This window comes from Podarcis bocagei, assembly GCF_964188305.1.
Source record: "Podarcis bocagei genome assembly, chromosome: 2".
Taxonomy (NCBI): Eukaryota; Metazoa; Chordata; class Lepidosauria; order Squamata; family Lacertidae; genus Podarcis; species Podarcis bocagei.
Window position 1 is genome coordinate 42,212,049 of NC_138126.1, and position 19,785 is coordinate 42,231,833.

At 43.8% G+C, this 19,785-nt stretch overlaps 1 protein-coding gene across 3 annotated transcripts in view; it reads right to left on the bottom strand.

Moving 5' to 3' along the window:
• Positions 1-19,785, bottom strand: part of SRGAP3 (SLIT-ROBO Rho GTPase activating protein 3) — a 200,795-nt gene that overhangs the window by 96,054 nt on the left and 84,956 nt on the right. For all 3 annotated transcript variants that reach the window (XR_014005099.1, XM_081183997.1, XM_081183996.1), the window contains exons 2-3: positions 14,704-14,899; positions 2,186-2,348 (exon numbers count right to left, since the gene is read on the bottom strand). Coding sequence is in view for 2 of the 3 variants with exons in the window: in XM_081183997.1 (XP_081040123.1) it covers positions 2,186-2,348; positions 14,704-14,899 (359 nt within the window). In the remaining variant the exon portion in view is untranslated. The remainder of the gene's footprint in view (positions 1-2,185; positions 2,349-14,703; positions 14,900-19,785) is intronic.

Consider the following 19,785-nt stretch of genomic DNA (forward strand, 5'->3'; position numbering starts at 1 on the left):
AGTTGAGCATACAATGGAAACACAGATCCCATTGGTTATGCCAGGGAAAGCTACCATTCTAAAGGAATTGCCTATGAGCCACTGTCCGAGAAAATAAACTGTTAAAGCTGTCAAGGCTTGAACGAGCACAGACTCCAGCTCCCTCTCAGGAGATGTCCACACTTCCATTCGCCCTGGTGCTTCCCTCAGGGAAAGCCACGGTGTGCTGCTGAATCGGAGCCAACGGCAATTAGATTTTTCCACAGATTGCTGTTTGTTCCAGTTCAGTGGCAATGAGCCTGTTTTCCCAGGAAAGTTGCGGGGCAAACGCAAAACTTATTGGATTTGTGATTTATAGGTACGGGGCAAGCTGAACTGTGGCTGAGCCTACACTCCAGACAGAACCCCTGACTCAGTCAAAAGGGTCTGGCAATCCAACGTTCCACTGCTCTCGGAATGCCTACTAAATAATTCCTCGCAGCTTGATCTTTTTTATTCCAATGACCCATATAAAATGTGGCCTTTAATGCCAACTGACATACAGTGGTGCCTCGCAAGACGAAATTAATCCGTTACTCGAGTCTAGCGGTTTTTTCGTCTTGCGAAGCAACCCTATTAGCGTCTTAGCGGATTAGAGGCTATTAAAGGCTTAGCGGCTATTAAAGGATTAGCGGATTAGCGGCTAAAAGGCTATTAGCAGCATAGCGGCTTAGAAAAAAGGGGGGAGCGAAAAAAAATCGGAACACTTGCAAGACGTTTTCGTCTTGCAAAGCAAGTCCATAGGGAAAATCATCTTGCGAAGCAGCTCAAAAACGGAAAACCCTTTTGTCTAGCGGGTTTTCCGTCTTGCGAGGCATTCGTCTTGTGGGGCACCACTGTAATGGGAAACCTCACAGGGTGTGTAGTCACCTCTTTAGTAACAACACAAGTCTAGTAGTTTCTTGGCAAAATGCCACCTGAAGAACCTCTATACATTGTATCTGCCAGGCCTCAATTAGAAGTACAGTCATACCTCAGGTTAAATATGCTTCAGGCTGAGCATTTTCAGGTTACGCTCCGTGGCGACCCGAAAGTAACAGAATGTGTTACTTCTGGGTTTCGCCGCTCGCGCAGACACTCAAAATGACGTCACACGCATGCGCAGAAGCGGCGAATCATGACCCGCGCAGTCGCATTCTACTCAGGATGCGAACGGGGCTCCGGAACACATCCCGTTCGCATCCAGAGGTACCACTGTCCTGGTAAATAGTCAGTCTCGTAATACTGACAAACCAAATGGTTTTATAACAGAACATTTAGGGTTTGTCCACACTTGTCCCGTGCCTATAAAGCACAACGTGGGTGGCACTGTGGTCGAAACCACTGAGCCTCTTGGGCTTGCCGATCAGAAGGTTGGCAGTTTGAATCCCCGCAATGGAGTGAGCTCTTGTTGCTCTGTCCTAGCTCCTCTCAACCTAGCAGTTCGAAAGCATGTCAGTGCAAGTAGATAAATAGGTACTGCTGTGGCAGGAAGGTAAATGGTTTTCTGTGCGCTCTGATTTCTGTCACGGTGTTCCGTTGCACCAGAAGTGGTTTAGTCATGATGGCCACATGACTGGGAAAGCTGTCTGTGGAAAAACACCGGCTCCTTCGGCCTGAAAGCGAGATGAGTGCCACAACCCCAGAGTCGCCTTTGACTGGACTTAACTGTCCAGGGTTACCTTTACCTTTTTTATAAAGCACGAGTCTGAGCGGTTTTCCACTTGTCCTATGCTTCCTAGGCACAGGTCCATGTGGTTTCGCGTTTGCCCCGCAGCTTTTCCCTAGAAAACATGGTCTTTACTGCTGAATCAGAACAAATGACAATCCACAGGGAACCCAACTGCCACCATTTGGTCCAATTCAGCAATTAACCGTAGGTTTTTCCCAGGAGAAGGCAGTGGGACAGATGGGAGGTGTGGACGAGCCCTTATATATGTAACTTTTAATTGTACAGTGTCAGTTTCTCCACAGTTAATGACAAGGGAACCCCAGAATACAGTTTTCTGAAAAGGCCCACAAGTCTTTATATAAGAGAACCTGTTCAGACTCATATGCTCTGGCATTTTGCCCCCAAAGTTCTCTCAGCACTGCTTCATTATGTGGCGCCTACTCTCTCAGGAGGCTATTGAGTGTACTATACATACAATAAATCAGATCAAATTAAGTGACACAAACATTCGTTTACCTTTTTAAATAGCCGGATGACATCCTCACTGATCTGGGAGAGTCTGACAATGACATTGTTCATGAAGATGTCATTCAGGGTAGCATGGTCTCTGCTTTCTCTCCGAGTTTGGGTCAGTACCAGATACCAGCAGTTCACGGGAGAAAGAAGGTGCTGATCCTTCCTATAAGCATACAAATTGATGGTTTAAAAAACGTTAGCTCACACATGAGGGCAGTCTTCTTGCTATGAGTAATAATGAGTTCCACCGACTAAAAGTTGCTACCAAAAAGGTTGAGCAGGCAAAGAAAGCCTGAATTAACTTTCTATAAAAAGTTATGCGCTTACAGCAGTTCACTGCAAGAATCTAGAGCCAATATGATGATACAGTTCACAGCTAATTAAAAATTTTGTAAATAAAAAAGAACAAATTCATGAATTAGGAGTGGACAATAGTTATGCCCTTTTTATACTAACAGCCCAATCATACACCACTGAAACTATGTCCTGTTTTATTCAATGTAGCTCACTTTCAAAATCTGTGCATTAGCAAATGGTATACCATAATAAAGTGTTTGCTTTATGATAGCAAGCAAGGTAAAAAGGAAACCATTTCCACTATGAAGTCTAATAACATACTCCAAACAAATTGGAAAATGTTCTTTTTCAAAATACACTTCATTCCAGCATTAACATTTTCAGAATAAAAACAAAATTCCATGAACACAGGTATATATTTAACTTCAGTTCCCAAATAAAATTGAATGTTTTTTAAGCCAAATTGATAGGTATACCCCAGTATATAGTTTAAATGCAATCCACACCAACAAAGCAATACTCATCGAAGAAACAGATACTGTACATGTTCAGCTGGGTACAGTTAAAGGTCAACAGAGAACCAAGTTAGTTTCACTTTTTTGACCAGACAATTCCTATTCCCACAAGTCTCTGACTATAAATCACAACCATAAACTGATTTGCCACACACAGGAAAACAATCAGCTCCATACACACCTTTTATTTATATACTGCCAAAAGACTTTGCCTTAAAAAGGCTAATAAAATTTCCAATAACACCATAGATAAAAAGAGTAAAGACAATGAAGACAAATAAGCCAAAAAACAAAAGCAGATAAAACGATAATAATCAAAAAAAGGCCCTCAAATGTCATAAAAGGGCCGATATAGTAGGATGGACTTTATCTGGTGCCTTTATGAGAGCAATGAAGGCACCAAGCAAACATGGCAAAGGAGGGAGATTCCTCCATTTGTGTGCCACCACTGAGAGGGCCCTCTCTCCAGGAGCTACAGAATGTAGAGGCACCCAGAGGGGGACTTGATAAGAAGTGAATTGATAGCCAGGTTCAAGTAGGAGGAGGTGTAAAGGCATTTAGGAGTTGAAAGGGTAAACACCAGCCCCTTGAAGTGAACCTAAAAACAAACCAAGAGAACTATACCCCCAACAGCAAAGTGCTCTGTTAAAAACACACACAAATAAAACCCCATTGTTTATGCACATAACACACATAGGATTCTATTATTATTATCACATATCCCCTGTAAAGTAGACTGACATTGAAAAATAGCCATCAAAGTCAGGCTTCAGATCTGACAAGGGTATTATTTGACAAAATTAACAACTGCTCTTGCACTTTTCTCTTTTCTTCTTTTTTTGCAATTTAATATTGCAAAATTGTTTTAACTCTACTGTATGTTCCGCCCCCGCCCCTGCAAAAAAGGCAGCCTTGGAATTTGAGCTCCTTGGTCCAAATGCCTATCCAATACACTCCCGGTTCAGCTTCCTCTTCCCAGCTTCAGAAGCCAAACAAGAGGCTGGATGCCAAATCACCCTGAACCACTGTCTTGTTGAGGAAAGAAAATTACAATGAACGATATTAGACCAATTCTTTGCCATTAAGCAATCTCAACAAGTCCCTAGAGAGCAATCAAGACCCACAACGAACATCTCATCAAGTCAAGAATATTATGTGCCGACAAAGCAATGCAGCAAGACTTAGAAACTATGCAGTAGGGAACAATTCTGCATTAGTGGGGAGAAGGACTAGGTGACTTATTAGGGTTTTTCCATCTCCCAGGCCAGCTATCCTGACAAACCATTTAGAGGCCTCCTTTTGTTATAGACATTGTTGGCTGTACTGCCAGTCATAGTTTTGAGTCAGAGAATATTGCAGCTTCCACAAGGGCTACAAATTAGAGATTGGAGACACTGTGGAAGATTGGGCCATGAGCCAGATTTTATTGTATCCATTTATACAAGAAAGCTAGTCGAAATTCTAGATGAATACAAGCCAAATACAACCAACCAGACATGCATGGAAATCCACTAATAGCTCAATAAGCCACTTGGTTTTGCTGCCTACACCCAGGACAGCAAAAATGGAGACGTTTTCAAACACCTGACTGGACCAATATTGTGACTAGGACTGGCACTATTGCAAACCATGTGCCACGAGTTGCACAGCCCTGCTCAAGTCCAAGGACATCAGGAAATATGCACGTTCCATTCTGCAGTATTATAACATGCCAAGGAAACAGAGGAAATGGAGTTGTTTTTTAGTTTATACTTATGTTGCAACACACTTCACTTGTAGCCACTGGCCAGAAAAATACTGGGCTGCAGTAAACATACACCACTTTCTTCTCCCTGTAGCAGTTTGCATGATTAACACTGGCCACACTGTTCATTCTATGCTGCCAGCAGTTTCTTCTTTTCCCTTCCTAGCGTCACTGTCAAGAAGCAGAGGCTGAAGTTACAGCCCTGCATTCCTATACGTTGTATGTCTTGCAAAGTGTTAACTAAAGCTTGGCAACGCAGCTCAGCCGCTTGCTTCTCAACAAGCAAAAAATGCAAATCCATCTCAGCATCCCTGATGTAGCAGAAACATTTTTACACGTTTCAGTGATGTTCATTATCAACACAATGAACACCAAGATGCGAAGGGATGACAAATGCTAGGAATGTGTAGCGCCACACTGTTCTGATCTGTCTCTCCCCATCTTATTAGCCGGAAAACATTCCATTTCTCAAGAGGATTTCTAACTACAGTGGTACCCCGCAAGACGAATGCCTCGCAAGACGGAAAACCCGCAAGACGAAAGGGTTTTCTGTTTTGGAGGCGCTTCGCAAGACGAATTTCCCTATGGGCTTGCATCGCAAGACGAAAGCCCATAGGGAAATGCTGGCGGTCGGGAGCAAAGACTTTCGCCCACAGCCGGCCTTCAGAAGAGGACCTCTTCTGAAGGCCGGCGGGGGGCAAAAGTCTTTGCTCCCCCCCGCCTGCCGTCCCCCCACCTGCCCCGGGCGATCTTAAAATGCTGGCGGGCGGGAGCGAAGCGTTCGCTGCCGACCCCCAGCATTTTAAAATCTCCAAGGGACAGCAGAGAAGTCTCTGTCCCGGGGAGGTTTTAAAATGCTGGGGGTCGGGAGCGTTCGCTGCCGACCCCCAGCATTTTAAAACGATGTTCCGAAGTGGGGAGGTGGGGCGGGAACATCTGCCCCAGCCGCCCCACTTCGGAACGATGTTCCGAAGGGGGGAGGGGGGGCGGGAACAGCTGCCCCATCCGCCCCACTTCGGAACGATGTTCCGAAGGGGGGAGGTGGGGCGGGAACAGCTGCCCCATCCGCCCCACTTCGGAACGCTGTTCCGAAGTGGGGAGGTGGGGCGGGAACAGCTGCCCCATCCGCCCCACTTCGGAACGATGTTCCGAAGGGGGGAGGTGGGGCGGGAACAGCTGCCCCAGCCGCCCCACTTCGGAACGATGTTCCGAAGGGGGGAGGTGGGGCGGGAACAGCTGCCCCAGCCGCCCCACTTCGGAACGATGTTCCGAAGGGGGGAGGTGGGGCGGGAACATCTGCCCCATCCGCCCCACTTCGGAACGATGTTCCGAAGGGGGGAGGGGGGGCGGGAACAGCTGCCCCAGCCGCCCCACTTCGGAACGATGTTCCGAAGGGGGGAGGTGGGGCGGGAACAGCTGCCCCATCCGCCCCACTTCCGAACGCTGTTCCGAAGTGGGGAGGTGGGGCGGGAACAGCTGCCCCAGCCGCCCCACTTCGGAACGATGTTCCGAAGGGGGGGGGCGGGAACAGCTGCCCCAGCTGCCGGGCTTCGTAGCGCTGCTGCGAAGCCGGGCGGGGGGGTGGGAACACCTTCTGAAGGCGGGCAGGGGGCGAAAGTCTTTGCTCCCCCCTGCCTGCCTTCCCAGGGGCTTTTAAATCGCCCCGGACAGCGGAGAAGTCCTCCGCTGTCCGGGGCGATTTTAAAATGCCGCCCGCCAGCATTTTAAGATCGCCCGGACAGCGGAGAAGTCCTCCGCTGTCCCAGGGTTTTTAAAAATGCTGGGGGTGGGAAGAAAAGCCCTTGTCCCCCCCCCCCAGCCTTCAGAAGAGGTCCGGGGACAGACTGTCCCCGGACCTGGTCTGAAGGCGGTTTCCCTAGGAACGCATTAATTGATTTTCAATGCATTCCTATGGGAAACCGTGCATCGCAAGACGAAAAACCCGCAAGACGAAGAGAATTGCGGAACGAATTAATTTCGTCTTGCGAGGCACCACTGTAACGAGGAGACACTGATAATCATCTGGATTCCTTCTACACAGATACACATACACACCTGGTGTTGTGCATGAGCTTGGCAAAAAGATCCGTTCAAAGAAGCCATGTCCACAACTGAATATTTGAACCTTATGGCTTCATGGGGCTTTAAACAAAGCCATCATGATTAATGAAATTTTAATGGTTCCGAGGAAAACCGCCATGTTTTCAGGAGCATTTTTCCAGTGCACAGGCTGGTAATGTTTGCAAAATGCAAAACATTGCAAATACTAACGAAACCCCATACATAGGAGGATCTCAAAGCACTTATTATTCATTTTCAAAACAACTCTCAATGTGCGACCGCCAACCATTAATTGGCTTATTATATTTTCCTATGTTCGTAAGTTGAAAAAGTGGAATGAAAAACCATGGAATAAGCAGTGTTCATGACCTTTAGAAGAACTAACTGAAGGACAATAGAGATGAAGGGTTAACACACACAGACACAGACACATGCAAGAGTAGAGGATGGTCCAGGGAAGCTGGACCAAGGATAAATGGTGCTCTGAGGTCAAAAAAAAGAATAGCCATGCATGACCTAGATAAGGACCATTCAAGCAGTGACCCAATCTTTCTATGACATCTGTGTCACTAAAATATACCTACAAGCAACAGGGGAAATTTATTGATTGTAATTATGCTTCAGCATAAATCTTCCCCCCTTCTTTTGTGCAGCAACACATGTGGATATTTAATTAGTGCCTTTAACTTCTAGCTGTCCTTACAGTTCGCAAAGGGTGTGCTTTCCAGGCAATAGGCACCAATGAAACTCACTAAAAATAATCAAGTAGCGTACATGACCATGGAGGGAGAATCCTCAGTTAACTATAGGACTGGAAGCAAACGTTTTCATGGCTCTGAAGTCTGCTATCACAGCTTAGGTAACCCTCCCACATGGAAAAGAAGAGCAAGGAAGTACACTATGATATGATTTCAGCTCAAAGGCGTTTACAGAAAGCACCATTTCCAGACACGAACAGAGGATTGCTTCCATTCCTAGCCAGCTCATCAAACATTTTGGCCTGAACAGAAGTTCTCAGCTACGCTGACACCAACAGAAATGCTGCTTTTTAAGCTCTCCACAGCCTATAACAGAACAGCCAATGACTACACAAAGTGAGCCCCGATGAACCAGAAGTGCACCAGTTGTTTATTGCCTCTTCCTTCAAGGCATCGCTACTAAACTTTGCATAGGTCATTTGCCAACAGAAGAGTTTGACAATCCAGCTGTTCTGCATGCGCAGCAATCTCGGGAACAATAGAAGATACCCAAGAGTGAAGATCCAAAATGTGAGGAGTCAGCTATTATCTGTGTACAGAAACAGGTGGATCAAGGCTGCCCGCCAAAGGTTTTGCAAGGTAATCCAGCAATAGCGAAAAGGGCAGGGGAAAATAGTAGGCCAGGTGGTGCTGAAGATTATTAATGTATAAAGCAAATAAATGGTTCAGTTTTGTTAAGCTCATTTTCCATTTTCCCTTTGAAACCATAATGTTCAATAATATATTACTGCTATTTAAAATTGATGAACCACTTTATAAGCCTCAGCAGCTTCTTCACTTCCAATCTACTATCTTAGAGGCCTCCAAAAAGTGAGGAGGGGGAGTCTCATGACCTTATTAAGGCTTTCCTAGACACATGAAAACACCTTTCAGCTCAATGAGCAGCAGCCAGCCATCACAGCAGATACAAAGTATAACAGAACTACCTGTGGCCTCACCAGCATCCCAAAAAGACTGAAGCATTCAAAAGCAGATAATATTCGCTGAACTACAAAATTAAGCCCACAAGATGTTGAACTATCAGGGCAAGTACAACATTGATACATGCTTCTTATGGCTGTGCCTGTTTGAAACAAGCTGATAGAAAACAGATGTGGAAACAATTATTACCCTCTAGACACAGTAAGACATCTTCAAATATTCAAAGGTCTCTCACATAGAAGGAGCAAATTTGTTTCCTGTTGCTCCAGAAATGGATCCAAACCACCAAACAAGTTAAAATTGTAAGGAAGGGGATTTAGACTAAATATCAGGGAAAACTTCCCAATAATATGAGCTGTTTTAACAATGGAATGAACTGCCTCAGAAGGTGGAGCACATTTTCATTAAAGAACTTATTAAACAAAGGTTGGATGGCCATCCATGAAAGATGCTATAGTAGTTGATTTGTCGGCAGGTTGGACTCGATCAGGGTTTACCAAACTTGGGTTGCCTGATGTTTTTGGACTACAACTCCCATCATCCCTAGCTAGTAGTACCAGTGGTCAGGGATGATGGTAACTGCAGTCCAAAAACAGCTGTAAACCCAAGTTTGGGGAACCCTGGACTAATATACTTTGTATGAGTTTGTCAGATGAGCCTTCATGGTCCAACAGTCAGATATGCTGGGCCTTGATTTTAGTAAACATCCTGGTCTGTTACGGAAGTGTGCTGGATAACTTAATGACTCAACTCACAGAAGCAAATGAGTAAGAAAAGGAAAGGCATGCAAGGCCTTCTACACAAAGGATTTTTGCAGGTCTAAACAGTGGTGGGTACATCTCTCCTATTTAGGGGTGTCAACTTGAATAAAATATGGGAAGCAAGTAAGCCCCACCCCACATAATCAATCACATGACATGGTCACGTACACCATTTGAATGACAATGCCCATCAACTTTGGGGGGCCCAGCCCTCTCAAATCATTTATTGGGGAACCAAAGCCCCCTTGACCCCTAGGAGTAGGCTCCTATGCTCCCATTAGGGCAAGAAAGGTTTGCAGCAATCCTACTAGTTGGGCCTGGTGAGCATTTAAGGTCCCCAACCGTAATCTACGGGTTGCCATCTGATTGGATTTTATTCTGATCCTGATCTGATTTTAGGAAGCATTTTAATTGATTGCCTGATTCTATGTTAATGTGTTATACATTTGATGTTAGCCGCTCTGAGCCCGGTTTTGGCTGGGGAGGGCGGGGTATAAATAAAAATTATTATGATTATTACTACTACTGCTCTCAGAACAGGGGCTCCAAATGCTTTCCATTATGAGACAGCATAGTAAAGAGATTTCCTGGTCATCTTCAGATTTTCAATTTACACATATTGTTGCATTTGCCCACATTCTTACAATCCTGAAAGAATGGTGCAAAAACAAAGGTTTTAAAAGTGCCATTCTTTAAGTAGAAAAGAAAGACAAGCACATAGTATTAATAACACACCTTTGCTAGCCCACTCACTGACACTATATGAGGTACAATGAACTAAGTTAATATCCGAAGAAATACTAATCACCTTTGCCTTTGCAGGGCAATATAGCTTTCTATAGTTTCCTCTAAAGGAAGGTTAGAAAATGAAGCACCACAACAGGTTTAGACTTATGAAAAGCAGCTCTTTTAAAAGAAGCAAACCCAGGAGTGTCATGTCACTAGGTTGGAAAACAAGGACAGGAATAGTGGTGTTTTCACATTTCTCTCCAGGACAGAGCTTGAATTTGAAACTCATATCGTGGTCTTTGTACCTGATAATGTTGCTGATGAACAAACAATTTCTTTGAAGGAAAAGAGAAGTTGCCTTGAAAATGTTTTGGAATGGAAAGGCAGGATAAAAGTGCTTGAAATAAAATAAATATAGTTGTTTGCTATGACAACCACACTTCCTTGTTCTAATCTTCTGCGTGGCTTTAATCACGTACAGGAGAAATCAGACGCACACAACACACTCCACCCCAAAGCTTCTGCAATTTAAACCACAACACTGCAGAGCATTAAAAGACGACTATTTTCCTAACAAAGGCCACTATGCTTTGCAAAGGCAAGGCCTCTCACAGCATTTGTGGAACTCAGGCCTCTTTGTTTGGCAAATGGAATGAAGGACTGTATAAAAACAAATTGTTCTGATCTTCCATTCACTCCAACAATACTTAAGATTTTCTGTCTGAAGCAGCCTTAAAACCACTTTGATACAGCTCACAGACCACTCAAACTATATTTTGCATTTTCAGACATGGAGGTTCTTTACAAATAAATTTACAGCACTGAAAGCAGGATTTTCTTTCATTGACTTAAAAATATGAAATAGGCCTCTCATGCCTTATGTGGCAAATCAACTGAGCTTTGTCTAGTCCCATAGTATTCAAGCTGCTCTTCTTTTGGAACATTTTCTCCTAGACTAAATGATAATCATTCTTTACATAAGCTATCGGTGAAAAGGGTAAGGGACCAGAACAACATACAAGGCTTTCATTAGATAAACCTCAGAACGAATCTGTCTTATAAACAACCTTGTAAAGTAGCTATCAGAGAAAAGTAGTAAGCAACATGCATAAAACATAAAAAGCCATCTCTCTCTAACATGTAATCATTTTTCTTAATGCAAAATTAAGTTCAACATCTAAACAATAGTTCTGAGTCTTCCCCCTGCCCTGCTCACACACCTTCACTTGCAGCCCCCATTTTTCCATTAGCATAGAAGAGCCAGCACCCTCCAGCTGCTTTTGCTTGGGGACTTAGTAATAATTAGTTCAACATTCACAGTATGTTCCAGGGCCTGTTCAATCCATTCGCCAGATGCTACTCTTAGCTCCATCTGGCTGCCAAAATGAATGGAGCCACAATGAGCTGTCTTTGCTTTTCATCTGCAACAACAACCACTGAGTTAAAGGGTCTCGAAAGGATTTCTAGCCCATTAGGTTTCGGTCCCTCTTTTCATTTCACTCTGCCACCTCCACTATTTAGACCACTAGCTATGGATGGTTTACATAAAGAAGGAAAGCCCAAAGTGTATGCTGAATAAAGGAGGAAGCATTACTGGTTGGGGGATAATTTTATCCAGAGTTAGGTGAGCAACCTGCACTGGATAGATACAGGTAGGTAGCCGTGTTGGTCTGCTGTAGTCGAAACAAAATAAAAAAATTATCCAGTTTGCACTGGATAGCTTACACTCCTTAACACACAGGTTCATATCCTGAGCAGCTGCTTCTGAATGCTCAGGTGATTAGGTGTGCTTTCCATCAGGTTTTATTGGTTTCCCAACCATATCTTTTCTTAGGAAGGAATGATATAACCACAATCATTTGTGTTTTGGTAATTACTAGATTGGAAGACAACAACATGTTTGTTGTTTGCTACCCTGGGCTCCTTTGTGAGGAAAGGCAGCATATACATTTAATAAATAAAGAGGCTGCAACTTGTTATTTTTGTTTATTTGGTGTTACATTGTCTGGAATCTTTCTCTATACCATTTATCTCCTAAAATTAAATAATAATAATAATAAAAACTTAATGGGGAAGTGAATGAGTTGATCAGCTTTGACCTACTGTTTTGTAAATAAGCACCCAGTCATGTTTTTAATGCAGCTACCTAATGCAGCAAAAAGAAAGATCGTACCCTGTTATCGTCTGAGAGATAAAAGTGCTTGTGTCTGCCTTGCCTATTGTCCTAGACACACCTGAGTCAAATGAATGCATACAGCGGGGAGTTAATTCTTTATTGTCAAAAGCAATCACTTACAGTAGCTTCTATGGGACTCTGAATACACTTGCACACAACTTCTAGCATCCAAGTGGCTGTTCCCAGTCAGTGTCCTCTGGAGCAGCTGCAGCAATAGAAAACCATGCCCCTCTTCATCAACTTATGTACAGTGGTGCCTCGCAAGACGAAAATAATCCGTTCCGCGAGTCTCTTTGTCTAGCGGCTTTTTCGTCTTGCGAAGCAACCCTATTAGCGGCTTAGCGGATTAGCGCTATTAGCGGTTTAGCGGATTAGCGGCTATTAAAGGCTTAGCGGCTTAGCGGCTAAAAGGCTATTAGCGGCTTAGAAAAGGGGGGGGAGCGGAAAAAAATCGGAACACTCACAAGACGTTTTCGTCTTGCGAAGCAAGCCCATAGGGAAATTCGTCATGCGAAGCAGCTCAAAAACGGAAAACCCTTTCGTCTAGCAGGTTGTCCGTCTTGCGAGGCATTCGTCTTGCGGGGCACCACTGTACTTTCCCCCCACAGGATGCACATGCAGCCTGAGACGATACCTGCACAGCAGCCAGCACTGTTCTTCCCTCTTCAATCCTCTTCTGGTTCTAGGAGGAGATGGGGCAGGAGATGGTGGGGATTCAATCAGCTGCCCACTTGCCTGATCATCCTCTCCTCCTCCAGTGTTGCACTCTCTATCCCTGATAGCTCTGACCCTTCTCCTGGGGGGCACTGACCCCCATAAATTGCTGGCCCCCTCTCCTCTCTCCAAGTCAGTTTCCAGTCCCCTTGTGTCCAACACACTTACATCCAAGCCCTGCCATCCCTGACACCTATTGAGGAAGGCCATTCCACAAACAATGAGAAGGCTCCCCCTCCAGGCAACACCCACCTAACAGAGTTGGGAGGCCTATCAAGTGGGGTAGTGGCTCTGCTACAGATCTTAACTTCTCAAGAATGAGGGTACTGGTCAAAAGGAAGTTGAAAGACAAGGGGCCAAGTTTCTCCATAAAGTTTTTGTGTTATTCCAAATCACGATAATAGAAGACCAATGTTCTTCAAGCCTGGGTCCCCAGATATTATTGAACAACAGCTCTCTGACCATTTGCTAAGCTGTCTAGGGATGACTGGAGTTGTAGTCCAATAACAATGACATATGGACATATTTGTACATATGGACATATTTGTACACTAGGAGAATCAGAGTACTGTAAAGAGATTACAGTGGTACCTTGGTTCTCAAACTTAATCCGTTCCAGAATTCCGTTCCAAAATCAAAGCGTTCCAAAACCAAGGTGCAAAATGGATTAATCCGTTCCAGACTTTTAAAAACAACTCCTAAAACAGCAACTTAACATGAATTTTGCTATCTAACAAGACCATCGATCCATAAAATGAAAGCAATAAACAATGTACTGCAGTCACACAATCCATCAATCAGTAGCTGAACTGGGTTCCACACAGCCGCAAAAACAAAACCACAAAATAAATAGCAAAAATAGACAGACCTCCGCGTAACACTCAAAACGGAAGTGTGGCACTCAAATCAAAAGCGTAACACTCAAAACGGAGCACGTTCGGCTTCTGAAAAAAGTTTGCAAACCGCAACACTTACCTCCGGGTTTGCAGTGTTTGGATTCCAAGTTGTTTGAGTACCAATGCATTTGAGAACCAAGGTACCACTGTATAGGGAATTTAGCAATATGAAGTATATAGGATTTTAGTAATTCAGCAGTACAAGCAGCAGTTCAGAATGAGGTGGAGTACAGTGGAGTGAGAGACCATCACCATTCATCTTGCACATTCAAAAATTTTAGATCACCAGGAAATGAATGACACAAGGGATTGTGTCCAACATACAAACGGCAATGACAACACAGGAAGTACTTTGCAGCTATGATTGTCAAAAAGATTAAAAGGAACCAACTAAAAACAACCAATATGGCCAGGGGCAAGAAGAAGGTAAAAAATTCCACTGAGAAGCTACAAAACTAGACAGTATTAATATCCTCCTTTTTTTCTACATACTTAGTTCATTTGGAGTTCAGAACGTCAAAGGCACATACTAAAAAGGATCAGTCATGTTCATTACTCCAGCTTGAAATATGGAACATTAAATATGCAAACTGAATTACTTTGTGGTTATAAATAAATATGCAATATCAATGTATGCAAGCTTTACCCACCAGAATGTCAGGCATGCCCAACACGTTGTCAAAAGACTGGCAGTAGCAGCCAACCCTTAAAGAGACTATTTTGAAAGAAGTAGGAAAGACACTAACAAGTTTGTAAATAAGTAGCTCAGCAAACCCAAGAAACCAACTGAATCTCTGTTAACGTTTTTTTCATTTCCTCAACCACCTCTGCTCCCATCAGTCATCTGAAAAGGCCCATCACTTTGAGATCACATTGAAGACTGCATTTATTCAACAAGTCTGGGTCTCTTGTGCCTCCTTTCAGAAATAGAAACATATATGCTTACTTGAACTGGTGGTGTTCCCTGGAGCTGCGAATCTTGGAAGAAAATCTCTCCGCAAGTTTTTCTAAGTTCCTAGAATACTCCAGCTCAATCTCAGCCTTTCTGCGGAAGAACTCCTGGAGGTCCTGCAGGAGCTGCAACCGGGATTCAGACTGCTGTTCTAGGCATTTGAACTGTTCCACCAACTGGGTACGAATTTCTGGACACACAAAACAGAAAGCGAAACAGCATTATAAACAAATGGTAACAGAGCCTGTAAGCGCTCATTTATTTTGCTGCCCTACTAAAGACCTCTCACATTGACAGCACTATATTGAGCATGCCCAGATAAGTACAGATTAACAGGCTACATAAACGGATTAACTTCACATAAGTACATAAATACATAAACAGATTGACTTTAAACCTTTAAATATTGGGGGAAGGGGAATCCTCTCTTATGTACCCTTGTAAGGGGGAAAGAAACTGGACTGAAATTGAAGTGTCAGCGGTGAGATTAGGTTGAGAAATAATTTTCAGTGTCTCAAAGAACTGGAAAAAAAGTGGGGGATGGTTGCATATAGAAGATTAGTCATATATTCATTTATTAAGATTTTTTACTCTCTCTTTTTTCCATGCACAATTTGGGGTCCAGCAATGAGCACCCTTACTAAAATTACATTTTACTGATATCAAGCAGAATTTGACTGGAATTAAGCAGTACATTCGGAATTTAAGGATCTAAAAGCATACAAGTTATGTGATTATTTACTACAACCCACTCTTCTGATCCTTTGTGATTCAACAGGTTATAACATAAATAAATAAATAGCTAGCATACAGCCATGCCATCTGCATTTGCGGGGCCTCCAATAGTTCTGATATCTAAAATATTTGACAAATTACTGCTGTGTGGTAACTGCTAACAAATACTGACATTAAGCAACGTTACGATTCACCAATCTGAAACTACACACATACACACATATACATATGCAAGTGCTTTTGCAATACAATAGTGTGGTAATGGATAATGGTTGAACAGAGATATTGTCCAAAATCTCCTAGACGCAGAACATCACGTCCAATTGCTAAGGAGTAAATACTCGTAACAATTCAAACTTCCATAGAAGCTCAGGACCTTGAATCCAAGATACCTAAGGTCTGTTTTTTGGCGCTGTGGGTTAAACCACAGAGCCTAGGGCTTGCCAATCGGAAGGTCAGCGGTTTGAATCCCCACGACGGGGTGAGCTCCCGTTGCTCAGTCCCAGCTCCTGCCAACCTAGCAGTCAGAAAGAACGTCAAAGTGCAAGTAGATAAATAGGTACCGCTCCGGTGGGAAGGTAAACAGCATTTCCATGTGCTGCTCTGGTTCTCCAGAAGTGGCTTAGTCATGTTGGCCACACGACCCGGAAGCTGTATGCCGGCTCCCTCGGCCAATAAAGCGAGATGAGCGCCACAACCCCAGAGTCATTTGCGACTGGACTTAACTGTCAAGGGTCCTTTACCTTTACCTAGCATAGTCTTGATTTTTATTTTTTAAAAATAAATGCACTGAAGTGGTCAGAGGACTTGTTCTCAGGCAAAAAGGATAGCCAATATCGTATGGTGGCCTAGTTGTGGGCCCTATATGACCCTCACTGTTTCCCTTGCATGTGCTCACCTCCACTGCCACATTCACAACAGCCTTCTCAGGACCAAAAGAAGATCTGGCAGAAACAGGATAGCCAGCAGGAAGGAGAGAACCAACTAGGACTATAGTTGCTATGCTGCTCCAGCGCATGCACTCTGCTGTTGGGTCACAGCCAACCAAGTGCACGCACAATCTGACCACAGCATGGCAGAGCGCCATAGATTATGTCATGTGCACACTGGCTGCCTTCCTGCTGGTTCCTTGGTTTCTCATTAGCAGCGGTACAAAGTTTTCTCTGTTTCTCAGGATGTCAGAAGTGGAGCAGGCTGGGTGCGAGTGGGGGCTTGCGGGTTGGTGCTGGGGGCCTGGAGGGAGGCCAACAGGCTGGAAGCAAGCTGGCTAGTGGGTGAAGGAGCCTGTTTGTGTGTCAAGTGACAAGGGAGGAGGGAAAAGGCTCAGCGGGGGAGAGGGGCTATCATTTGTATGCAAAGATGTGTGTTAGGACCCTTCCTAACAGAGGGATAGGACCCTTCAGGCGTTGGGCTCCCTCACCACCAATTAGTGGTACCCCACCCACCTCCATCGTGCTCAGGAAAAAACATTCCCCAAAACATTGCCTTCCCTGCCCTGGAACTTTAGCTGCAAAGAGCAGAGAACGAATGCAAAGCAATTTTCACTTCATTTGTAGTTCGGCCTGTTCCTGCCACACTCTCAGATGCATCTAGAACCGACAACTTTCAGAGATAAGTTTATAGACTACATGCACCCAACAGCAGCTTTACATGGAATATATAGAGATAAATTGGTTGCTTCCCATGCCGATGTTTATCAAGTTATAGCTGTATTCAGTAATATCTGTCAGATTAATATGCCCCCTTTAGTAAATCAGGCTCTCTTACATGATATATCACCTTGTATATCAAGAGAAAAAGAATTGTTTCCTTTTGACGTTTATCTCCTGCCACAAAAAACCAACAGCTTCCCCAAACACAACTCACTTTTTAAGCCTCTTAGATAATGTAGCAGAGTCTGCAAATCTCTTTAAACAGGATTGATCCTTGGAAGACAAACAATCACAACTGGGAAAGAACAATGTTTTAACTCTTAGCCTCTATTTTGAAAAGTGGCCTCTGGCTGCTAGAGGAACAATACCCCCATCTGTATTTATGGGTGTGGATACAGCAAACAGAAACAAAAACATTGCCACCCCCTCTTTCTGTTGAATATTGAAAATACTTATGTGGTTTTTTTTCTGAATGGTTAAGGGATATGAGGAGTAGCTATCCCTTCTTTCAGATGAAAATAAGATTCCATTTGAATCTAATCAGACTCTGCCATCACCATCAAATTATTCAACTCTACAGTTCTATAATTCTATGACTCTCTGTGTACATCTGCTGAAGGAGGTATGGAGGGTGGCAACCAGAAAATTGACTGTTTCATGGCAGATTGGGTATGTTTACCCCATTCAAGTCCAGACATTTTCTTTTCTTTTTACTAGTTGGTAAAACCTTCGTTCTAAAGAAATGATTTTCAAAAGAAATGATTTTGGCTGAACGTCTTCCTACTCCTACTTGCTTGCTTACATGTGAAAAATGAAGGTTTGTCAGTTAAGCCCTATTCAGACGTTTCCCATCGTGTGATGACAATTGTGCAAGGAGGGAGAGGGAGGTTGAACTTCCCTGCCCTGTCACTTCTGTTCCGTCCTCATCACCCAGTCCACATGCCCCTTACACAAGGGTGACTTGCAACTTTCATTGCAAGGATAAATTGTGCAGGAGGGAGACTAATCTACTCAAGTAGGCTCCATAGACAACCTGGAAAATACGTACAGTGGTACCTCGGGTTAAGTACTTAATTCATTCCAGAGGTCCATTCTTAACCTAAAAGTGTTCTTAACCTGAAGCACCACTTTAGCTAATGGGGCCTCCTGCTGCCGCCGCGCTGTCAGAGCACAATTTCTGTTCTCATCCTGAAGCAAAGTTCTTAACCCGAGGTACTATTTCTGGGTAAGCGGAGTCTGTAACCTGAAGTGCATGTAACCTGAAGCGTATGTAACCCGAGGTACCACTGTATTCTAAATCATGCTGCGTCTCTACACAACTAGAGAAAGCTCCCCACTGCAGAACTGCAGCCTACAACAAATGAAAGGCTGCAGGAATGGGGATGGAGATGTGAGAGAGGTGCGGGGCCAGAAAGTGTGACCCCACTTCATAGAAGCCAACTCCTAGGGGCCGTAGGAGCTTCAGTTCCCACAATAAAATATTTGAGGGGGCCGGGCCCCCACAAAATTGATGGCCATTCCCATTAAAATGGTGTGTGCGCTGTGTCATGTGATTGATTATGTAGGGCAGGGCATACCTGGGCCCCCACAATATTTTATTCAAGTTGGCACCCCACTTTCCACCCTCGCACAAGTGTAATTGTGCAAGAGGCAACACCTGAAAAAGGCTATGGTGCATAGGGAACAGAGGTTGCAGTCATGTACACATTCATGCTTATATCACTTTTTACTTTTAAAAAATTACCTCCTCAGATTCCAGCATAAAATTTCCAGGCAGCCTTATTAAAGCCTTTAGGGTATTCATGAGGAGCAGCCATTCTACCCCGCCCCCCCCCGTCACCCCCATACCTGCTGTTTTTCCTCAGCCCACCGAGGTAAAGCACAGGACAGGACAACACCTATTCTCAAAAAATGGTGGGGGAAGCTGAGGCAACACTGTATTCCAGATAGATCTAAAAGCACAATACACAGTCATTGTATTCAAATCCCAGTTTGGTATTTGTTATTTCAAACTGCTGCAATATTTCAAGGTTTGGGTTGCTTATTGCCTTCTCCCAGAAATCCATTACTGGTTATTTATTACTATCTTTTTTTCCCCCTTTTCCATGAAGTGGTTTCTCCCAAAGAGCATATCTGAAGCACAGAGAGAGATGCTATTTATTATTCATCAGATATCAAGCATAGTTGTCTAATTCTACTCTTAATTGGCTGCAAACAAGGATAGTAAATGCACTGGCAAAACACAATAAAGAGGAGGGGAAACAGCATATGTAGCTCCCTGGTCTATGCTGAGAAACTACTAAGCACACTCACACAGCATCCCTCATTTGCTATTTTGCGGAGAAGACGATTGGGATGGGCTCTAATTTTTTTAAAGTGGTTTATTGCCTAGATATCGATTACAAGCTGAAGCAGCTGCACACAAAGAAAACACACACATTTATTTATTTATTGGCTTTAACATTTGTTTTGAAAAGCAGAATTGGCCATGACATCTTCTTTCTGAAGAATCTGAAGATTCACATTGTCTTCTGGCAACTGCCCTGTATTTGTAGCTTTCCCAATTGAACAGTAAGAGCAAAGGGACATCAGAATAATCATGGCTGCATGCCAAGAATGCTGCAGATTCCTTCTTACAGAAAGAGATCGCTCTGTGAGGGGTGGAGCTGACACAATCAGTCCTCTGTCT